Source organism: Pinus tabuliformis, chromosome J (genome assembly GCF_031772625.1).
Source record: "Pinus tabuliformis cultivar Carrire ecotype Pingquan chromosome J, CPIR1, whole genome shotgun sequence".
In the NCBI taxonomy this organism is placed as follows: domain Eukaryota; kingdom Viridiplantae; phylum Streptophyta; class Pinopsida; order Pinales; family Pinaceae; genus Pinus; species Pinus tabuliformis.
This window is the reverse complement of record NC_142295.1, coordinates 35,328,828-35,338,687: the sequence shown is the minus strand read 5'-3', so window position 1 is coordinate 35,338,687 and position 9,860 is coordinate 35,328,828. Positions and strand designations below refer to the sequence as shown.

Genomic DNA, 9,860 nt, shown 5'->3' with positions numbered 1-9,860 from the left:
GGCATTTATACCAAACCATCCTTGGTACCCTAAAGACTAGTAGACACCCTAAAGATTCTTTTGAGTCCTTACAACCTGTAGATTCGTATATAAGGTTCCATGCAAGTGTAAGTACAAAAGGGATGGGATCTCGAGACACAAACACACACTTGCGGGTACTGTGTGCCTCACCTATCCATCTTAAAATTTATCCACTTTTTCTAATGGTCAATTTTAATTGATAATTCCCCGGAAACTTTTAAGGAAACGAGGGTAGAAATGAAACGCAAAAGAAGACAAAGTATGCTCCGGGGACAACGTGGCAACTAACGCTCTTTTCATAGCAAAAGAAGAGGACCACTCGATGGAACAACATGTGGACGAGTGGGGATTGCTTGAACAACAAATAATGGTTGAGAGATATATGGTACACCGACTCCCCACGGTTATCATGACCTTTGTGCTGGGAAGTGATAATTTCTCACGTTATCAAGACCTTTGTGCTGGGAAGTGATAATTTCTCACGTATTTTTGAGGACAAGCATTAGTTTTTCACGTGGAAGCCATATATGAAACATAGAAACATTCTTCCCTTTCACGTTTACAAGTACAAACACATAATACCCCAACATCATAATATGGGCGAGAAATACACTTTTTGTAAAAAGAAAATTTCGGTTGAGTTATATTAAGCACAATTGTGCATCATGTCATTGTCTTTGTCTACATCTATGATACATTTAGTTTCCCCATTGAAAACAATCTCTTCAAAGGGAGAAGTCCCATGTCCCACCACAAAATATGTATACACTTCCTCCTTTTTCGCCATTTTAGTCGTTCCAGCTTCCATCCTTGTGGAGTTTCTCTACATGTTTGCATAAAATCTTTAATGTTAAATTCGATGGCTTCTCGGATCTAGCGAGCAATATCCGACTTGGAAGAGTAGCCCAACTGCTCCATCTCCCAGCTCAATTTGGATGCCACCCGATCATGCCTCGGGACATACTCCTGATGCAAAGGTTGAAATCGTGATTTTAATTAGTGTTCACGTGCAGTGGGCTTAATAAATAATGTAATATTTAATAATGATTAGAACCTGTAGTGGGTCATGGAAGGCATTATTCTAAACATTTGATGATTATAAAATGGAGCGACCTGGGGCAGCCATTATTGTAACATTTAATCCTTACCTCTAATTTCTTCACTAATTCTCTAGCCGTTGGAGCAGAGACAATTATATGGCGAGCTGTGGGATTAATGAATCCTTCTTCCACAGCTTTGTCGATGAAGGATAACAGCGAATTGTAGTAACCGTCTACGTTCAGCAAGCCAACCTGAAAGCGATTTTTTTTTGGGTTAATAACTGATAATTGCATTAATAAAATGTAAATATGTCCAAATACATCCAGCTGGCCTCGGAAGTGTTCATTTCGATGTTTGTAATATTGGCGTGCATGGACTGATTACCGGTTTGTCGTGTATCCCAAGCTGAGCCCATGTTATCACCTCCAGTAATTCTTCCAAAGTTCCATAGCCACCTGGCAGAACAAATTTTTACAGTCTTGGTTTAAGCTCACTGGATTTCATTGCCGTAAAGGAGTAAAATACCTTTTACTTCTTGAGATTTTTGCTCTACCTGGTAAGGCGATGAAAGCGTCGGATTGCCGGCCCATTTCAGCCTTTCTTTGGTGCATGTCAGCAACGGCTTTCACTTCGCCTACGGTTTCACCCGTGATCTGCAGTAAAAAGAAGCGACTTATCAGGTAAAACTTCGAAGCTTTACATTAATTATCAGGTAGTTACGTACATATAATAGTCTTTGAAACAATGCAATTAGAGGCCATGAATCTTCAAAATCCTAGTTCTGCGTGCATGAAAATGATTTATTTGTATTTTTTGTAATTGAATAACAGCCAGCACAAAGTTGAGTTTTGCACGTCTGTTTTACCTCTCGAGGCATGAGCGTCTTGGGAATGACTCTGAAAACAGAGAGATTAGAATTAGCAGATCGAACAGAATATTTAAGGAAATTTTTATACGTTCGATATATTGCTTGAAATTCAGACCAGTCATTTTGCTTGAATTCGTCGTTCGGGAATGGGAAGAGGATGAAATTAAAGACATAAGCTTATATACCCGAGTACATGGCGACCGCCTTCATGAACGGCTTGCGAAACGAGGCCCATGAGTCCCACGCTCCCTCCGCCGTAAACCAAATCAATGTTCCTTGAAACCTGAGAAAGCAGAAAAACGGGCGTTAAGAGAATAAATAAATGAATGAATATAGTCTGATTTTGGAAAGAGTCCGCATGGAAAACCGTTAGCAGAATAAATGAATAATTTTGGCCTGATTTTCGCTAGAGGTCTGCACGATAAACCGTTAAGGATTCATAAACATAGTACATGCGCTCGGAATCCTGGGTTTGAAGATGGAAATTGTCGATATATGGCAAAAGTATCCGGAGCTATAAAGGAAACTCAGTGTAGATCATGCAAGATCAAATATCCTAACTAACCGTAAAAATTCGAGAAAACGGTTGCAAAAGGATCTTATAGAGGTGATGAAGGGCTGCAAGTTCGCGAAATTCTTTGTGATCCGTAATTATAGCCGGTAAAAAGAGACTGTAGCAAAATTGTGGCAACATTATAGTTTCTGGAAATTGCTTTAACGCTCAGGATTTTTGGCTGAACAAGTCGTTTGAGCCGGTTCAAAACCATAAAGCTTTCAAGCCGGTTAGATCCTGAACTAAGATAGGGAAAACAAACAAAATAGGTCCAAAATTGATGAAAACGATGCAGAAGCTTTAGTACATCCAAGCTTTGTGAAGAAAAACTTTAAACTCCGTGGTAAAACCACTTCTAGCCGAGTAAAATTCATTACAAAACAAATCTTCGCCGATTAAAATCCTTGAAATAGGTGTTTTTTTCCACAGAAATCAAAGATTAAACCTACAAGAGAAGAGCGCATTGAATCAAAATTCTTTGAAACTAGCCAAAAGCTTCCCATAGCGAAATTGTTTGAAGCATAGGAACATCAATAAATAGAGCGTATACTGTCGAGCTTATGCCACGGTACTTCCTTCAGCACACAACAAAGACTATTATCGACCGCTTAAAGTACCTAGGCTACCCTGATCCCTGACTCCAGACATGTCCACAAGTTTTCGGACAGTCAATCCAAAATAGAAAGTTCCAGCAAATATGCTGGAGAAACAATTAATACTAACCGAAGCAGGAGCAGCGGCAATGGCCGTCTGGGAAAGGAGACTGAAGAACCAAATCTCCAATGCCAGACAGGGCTCTCCACCGATAAAGAAAACAGAGAATTAAAAGGGAAAACACATAATACATCTCCACTTAAACAAGAAACGAGAGAATTAAAACTAAAACAAAAGGATTTAACAGAGAAAAACGTAGAAGTCAATTCCATTGAAGTAAGCGAGTGGGAAAGAAAGGATTTAAGGGAGAAAGCAAGAAATCTGGAGAATTAATGGGGAAACAAGAAGATTTACCAGCTCCTTCCCCAGCTCAACGGCCGCATCTTGATAACTACTTTTCTTCCCCGGACTGCTTCCACAGAACACACAGACATTCTTGAATCTTGACCTCGCCTTCTCCATTTCCATCTCCATCCTTTTCAGCAATCACTATATCCGTCCCGCCCCCTCGCAGCTGTCTGCACTCCGCTCCCGCGCCTTGCTCACCTAAATAAGTACATACACGCTCTTTATCACTCGCGGCTGATGATCCTTAGCCTGCTGCCGCTGCTACTACTCATGTGCTGGTGGGAGGACGTATTTTATTCAGTTTAAAAATTACAAAAATAATATCCACAGGCATAGGCGAAATAGTAATAAATTACTCCATGATCAGACATCGCATCCAACAAAAAAACATGTTTCACCCCACACTCCCTACTTACTTTAATAGCGATTCCATTCCTCCTCCGACACTCCAATCGCCGTCTCGTTTCTCCATATTATTATTATTAACACGCCCAGGCGATCAAGCATGCCGCCCATCCGCCATGCCGATTTTTACTAATTACTAGGCTTACACGCTGTTCCCCCATTATTATCAATAAATAAATTTTAAAAAGAAAACATCATTGCAGTGCATTACTATTATTATTGTCATTATTATTGCCCTTTCAGGCTCCCTTCCCCGGCCGGCTGTGAAGCCCTTAATTGGAATGCCTCGGAATTGCCAATCCACTACTCGACTTATATAATAATTCCCCACCTCCTCTCCTCCGTCAAGTCTTTAACGACGATTGCTTCGCCTCCGTTATGTTTCAGTCGGGCCTGCCATGACCCTGCGCCGGGCGACGGAGTCGTTAGCTGCCAATGGTAAAAAGACAAGAGACGTCTTACTCTTCAAAGGCAACGTAAAACGGAAGTAAGTGTAACGCTTCTGTCTTTCACCACGCGTCCGTTTTACGTCCAATCGGAATTCACTTGTCCGACCTGGTGCCCCAGGGATCGTTTAGTTAGAAATTTTCCGTCATTTGACGGAATCAGTGTACTTCCCGTACGGGAAGAGCCCCGTGTTTCCTTCCTCTAGGGAGTTTGCTTTGCCACCCTTTTCTCATGCCCTGACAAATTGGTGTACTGTAGCGTGGGTTGAGGGATAATCAATCGTATTTATCTTATCATATAAATATTTATTATATACATCGGAAGAAATTAGGTACCATGCCCTTTTTGTGGCTTAATGCGTGCCGATATCAATGTCTTACAACCTTTGAATACTCCACTCGAGGGGGCAAGTGGAAGTCTGAGTAGGATAGAAATTTGTGGTCACCATCCAGAATTAAGTCAAAATTTGCGGTTATAATTATATTTTTTTCAAAGAAAAGGTATTTCCCACAGCATTTATTATCCTTTCTTAGAATGCTTAGAATTCACCACACCTAATTGAGATTTGTGAATATAAAAATATAATAAAAATGGTAAGTAAGACTAAATAAAAACAGATAAGCAAATTTACAAATAAATATATTTATTTTATTACATTCGAAATATACAATAATTAATAATGAAATTAATATTTGGTTTTGTAGATATAATTTAACTTTAAAACTAGATATTATGTTTAATTATAAAATTGTTTTGAGTTAAATTCAATTATGTTTAATATAGGTTGATATTATTTTATTTGAATTTTTATTTTAAAGTTCTTAGCAATTTTTTTATTGTTAATTATTTTTTTTAAATATAAAAAAATATTAATAATTTAAAACCAAAACCATTAAAAATAAATAAATAAAATTCAAAACCATTAAAAAAAATTACTCTTTTCCAAACTTTTACTTATCATTTTAAATAATAAAAAGAATAATTCAATCTACATATATAAATAATTTCATTCTCCAAACAATTAAATTAGAATAAAGTTTATCACTTCACATATATATTATTAATGCAATGAAAATATCAATTTAACAACCTATCTAATCTAAAACATAAGCAACATTAAGAAGGCCATATCAACTACCATTTACCTTGCTCCTTCATTTTTATGTCAAAGTATAATCTTCCCAACATAATTGAAACCGCCTCCTTGTTGGAAATCCTGTATCCCTTCGGGGTAATCATGTAAAGTAACCGAACGATATGCGGCAATGTTTTGGCACCAGTTTAACAAATGGGATATTTCATCTTTAGAAATTAAATGAAAAATCAAAAATAAATATTCTACTAACATGAAGAATAAAAAAGAAATATTCTACATAATCAAAAATAAATATTCTACTTAAGATTTAGTCTTTCTATTTTAGATTTAGTCTGTTGATTGTAATTCTATTTTAGATTTAGTCGGTTGATTGTAATGGTCAAAATATGGAATAGTTTTTGGATTGTATTAGGTTGTTAATATTTTATAGTTAAAAAAATAAAATATTCCACTTTAAATTTCGTCTCTTTGTAATAGTTAAAATATTAAATGATGTCTATATGCACTTTAATCGATATGTGAACAGTGTTTGTATCGTATTTGCACTTTAATCGATATGTGAACAGTGTTTGTATCGTATTTGGTCGTTAATTTTTTATAGTTAAAAATTAGGATATTTCACTTTAAATTTAGTCTATTTGTTAAAATATGTGAATAGCTATAAATTATTTATGTTAAAATAGATTGTAAATTATATATGATAATTATAATTTTTAATGTTTATGTAAGGTAAATAATTATTAGGAATAAACTTAATATTTACCTGAAAAAACTTTAAAATAGGGGAGAATTTTGTGTGGGTAGGAAACCTTTTTATAAAAAAAGGTTTGGAATTATATTGAAACTTTTAAATATTTTTGTTTTCTTATATTTTAAATGTAATATTAAGTAATAAATTAATTTATATTTTATAATTATATAGTGTAGGGTTTATTATATGTTTTTATTTATTTGAATATATATATTTTGTAGGAAAGAAAAGAAACGGAAGAAAATATTTTGAAATCTCAAATTTGTTCGATAAGATGCTAAAATAAAATATATTTATGTATTTTTTCATAAAAAAAATTGTTTAGAATAAAAGTATATATAAGTTTGTCTATATTTTTTTAATTTAGTTTATCATGTATATGGGTATAGGTATGTATATATATGTAAAAGGTATATATTTATCGTATAAATATAATATAGAGATGTGTGCATAATTTTATTTTATATATTATTATATATGTGTATATTTATATTATATAAATGAAAAAAAAAAGTATTTATTTTATTAAAATATACATTGGTTTAATGTTTAATTTAACTATAAAATTAAAATTAAGGGTATCCAGGAGAATTGACCCTGTGACCTCCAGACCCTGTGACCTTGAGATCAGCGAGGCACGGCATCGAGGATAATTGACCCGACCCTGTGAGCTCTCGATTAGCTTAGGCAGGGCATCGAGAAGAATTGACCATGTGACCTCCAGCAAGGTAGGGCATCGAGGAGAATTGACCCTGTGACCTCTCGATCAGTGAGGTAGGGCATCGAGAAGAATTGACCCTGTGACCTCTCGATCAGCGAGGCAGGGCATCGAGAAGAATTGACCCTGTGACCTCTAGTGAGGCAGGGCATCGAGTTGACCCTGTGACCTCCAGTGAGGCAGGGCATTGAGGAGAATTGACCCTGTGACCTCCCGATCAGCGAGGCACAGCATCAAGGAGAATTGACCCTGTGACCTCCGGATCAGCGAGGCAGGGAATCGAGGAGAAGCAGAGGAGAATTGACCCTGTGACCTCCCAATCAGCGAGGCACAGCATCAAGGAGAATTGACCCTGTGACCTCCGGATCAGCGAGGCAGGGAATCGAGGAGAAGCAGGGCATCGAGAAGAATTGATCTTGTGACCTCCAGTGAGGTAGGGCATCGAGAAGAATTGACCCTGTGACCCCCAGTGAGGCAGGGCATTGAGGAGAATTGACCCTGTGACCTCCTGATCAGTGAGGCACGACATCAAGGAGAATTGGAGAATTGACCCTGTGACCTCCTGATCAGCGAAACACTTTACAACAAAGACTCAACCAATTGAACTAACCCTTGGGACTAAAAAATTAATTGTAATTAAAATTATTATTAGTTAAATTTAAAATTTTACTTTTATCATTTTAAAATAAATTTTTACTATTAAAAATATATAATAAAAAATCAAGTAAATATTTTTGTTGAGAATAACCAGATTAGATATTTCGAAATATAAACCAATAAAAATTGATATAACTAATCCTAAAAAAAATATCAAAAACAAAATAGAGCGCAATAGCTTGAAATAAAAAATATATATATAATTTAATATATTCCTATACAGCAATATACAACAAAAAAAAACAAAAAACCAGGTACAATTCCAAGCCTCATATTCTTTCAAAAAGTAAGAGAGATAACAAAAATAAAAAACTAATTACTAAAAAGTTGGGTTTCTCAATTTCTTAAAATTGATTCATAAACTTGAAAATTAATCTTTTTGTTTTTAATTTATATAAATTTATTAAGTTAAATAATTTTATATTAATATATTTTATTAAGTTAAAATATTAATATTTATTCACATTAATTCTAGGCTTCCCACTCTTCTCAAATGAGAAAGCTTTACTAAAGTTTATTTTAATTAAATAGTGTGTGGTTTGTTTATACTTGCATTAAAGTTAAAAAGTTTGTGTTGTCACGATATCTCTGGAATCGATTATTCAAGCTAAACAAAGTACACTTACAATAATGGTATAAACAATATTAATTGGTAAAGATATTGTCGTTTTCGTCGAAAAGATTAAAGGTTCAATCTCTGTATTTATTTATATGTTATAAATACAAACCTATATTTAAATTCCTCGAAAAAAGCACGGGTAAAATAATTTTTACCGGACAAATATTTCACCGAACAACGCTTTTGACTCCCTTAATTGGAAGCGGAAGTGGGCTAACAACATTTTTAACGTCAATCAACATCAAAATGAGTGGGTTCAGAGCATTTTCCCGTCTATCACATATTTTGACACAATAATATATTTCCCCACCATAACACATGATTAAATTTAGTCTCCCAACAATTCTTATCCATTTTCCGGTCAAACATGGAATCTTGCACCACGACATTGAATATTCGTTTGTTATTCTTTGTTCTAACGAATTTGGACTAAAATGCACAATAAACCATGGGGCAGATGCTTATTATATCGAATTACCAAGTGGTCGACGCTTGCCGTTAGACATTGCTTTCTTGCGTTGAATTTGAAGAGCATATTAACAAAGTGCATGCCTAACTTTGGCCCATCCTTGTCTTGTCTTGATTAACTTTTATTAGTATCAAATATTTGTTTACAGGGCACACAAAATGTTTGATGCCCGCGTACCACAAGTTTCAATTATATTCAATGTTTGGTAGACCATCTGATTCCTTTTACACTAAGGCCATGTGATTACCAATTTTGTGATGCAGCCAAACGGCTTCGTCTCGTTCTCGTGGGAGTTATGCGCACGGTATCTATAAATAGGTTCCACATAGCTAAGAATACTCTGTTAACATTTATTACATAATCAGTTTAATGCTTAGATCTTTCCAAATTAATAATACTCTCTAGAGTTTTAATTGGTCTAGTTAACAAAACTTACTATAGTTGTAAAGGCATAAGAATCATGGGACACGGGTATTTAAATTAGGTTGGTATATTATCATATTAACTGACCAATCCTTTTTCTAAAAGGGCTGTTTTGGATAATATAAATATAGAGATAAAATTGGATAATATAAATATAAAGATAAAATCCAAATCATCAATATATTTCAATTAGTATATCATTAAATTAATAATATAAATGTAAAAATAAAATCCAAACCATTCATAGAATCAAATATTTAATTTCAAAATTAAAATATATTTTATTCCCAAATATATTGAAATTAAAATATATTTTATTCCCGAATATAATATTTTTATAATAGATAATAAAAAAATAATGATAGTTTTACATAATTAAATTTAGTTAAAATGAATATAAATTAGAGATGTACTATACACAAACCTAATACAAAAGTATATGAAAAAGATGAAAAATAGCCTTTGCATATTTTAAGTAGAAAAAAAACTAATTAATGTATTGTAATAAATTTATACTCTAAATAACTTTTAAATTCTAAATTGGAATTTATAAAATTATTATATATTTTCGAATATTTTAATAATAAAAATAATAAATTTATTTATCATTAGAAAGTACATATAAATATATGTAAATAAAATTATTAATTTTTTCTATTATTTTAATAATAAAAATAACAATTTTAAAATGAAATTATTATATTAAATTTATAGTTATAATAAAGTAAAAGAAATTTAAATTATAGTTTAAAATTATTTTATTTTAATTTCATTATAATTTCTAAATCTT

The 9,860-nt window shown here is 33.6% G+C and overlaps 1 protein-coding gene across 1 annotated transcript; it reads right to left on the bottom strand.

Moving 5' to 3' along the window:
• Nucleotides 1-618: 618 nt before the first annotated feature.
• LOC149225308 (cytokinin riboside 5'-monophosphate phosphoribohydrolase LOG1) lies at nt 619-4,183 on the bottom strand. The gene is made up of 8 exons (XM_089375062.1): nt 3,902-4,183; nt 3,492-3,760; nt 2,116-2,213; nt 1,928-1,958; nt 1,616-1,715; nt 1,447-1,517; nt 1,170-1,313; nt 619-987 (listed from the first exon to the last, which is right to left on the bottom strand). Exons 2-8 carry the CDS (start codon nt 3,609-3,611, stop codon nt 895-897), a joined length of 657 nt encoding a protein of 218 aa, XP_089231188.1. The 5' UTR covers nt 3,612-3,760; nt 3,902-4,183; the 3' UTR covers nt 619-894.
• Nucleotides 4,184-9,860: the final 5,677 nt, after the last annotated feature.

Bases quoted from the DNA above. Each gene is read 5' to 3' on its own strand.
- LOC149225308 (XM_089375062.1), bottom strand. From the start codon at position 3,611: ATGGAGATGGAAATGGAGAAGGCGAGGTCAAGATTCAAGAATGTCTGT. The intron at 1,518-1,615 runs GTAGAGCAAAAA...TTGTTCTGCCAG, and splicing joins CGCTTTCATCGCCTTACCAG to GTGGCTATGGAACTTTGGAA. The intron at 988-1,169 runs GTAAGGATTAAA...CCTTTGCATCAG, and splicing joins AATTAGTGAAGAAATTAGAG to GAGTATGTCCCGAGGCATGA.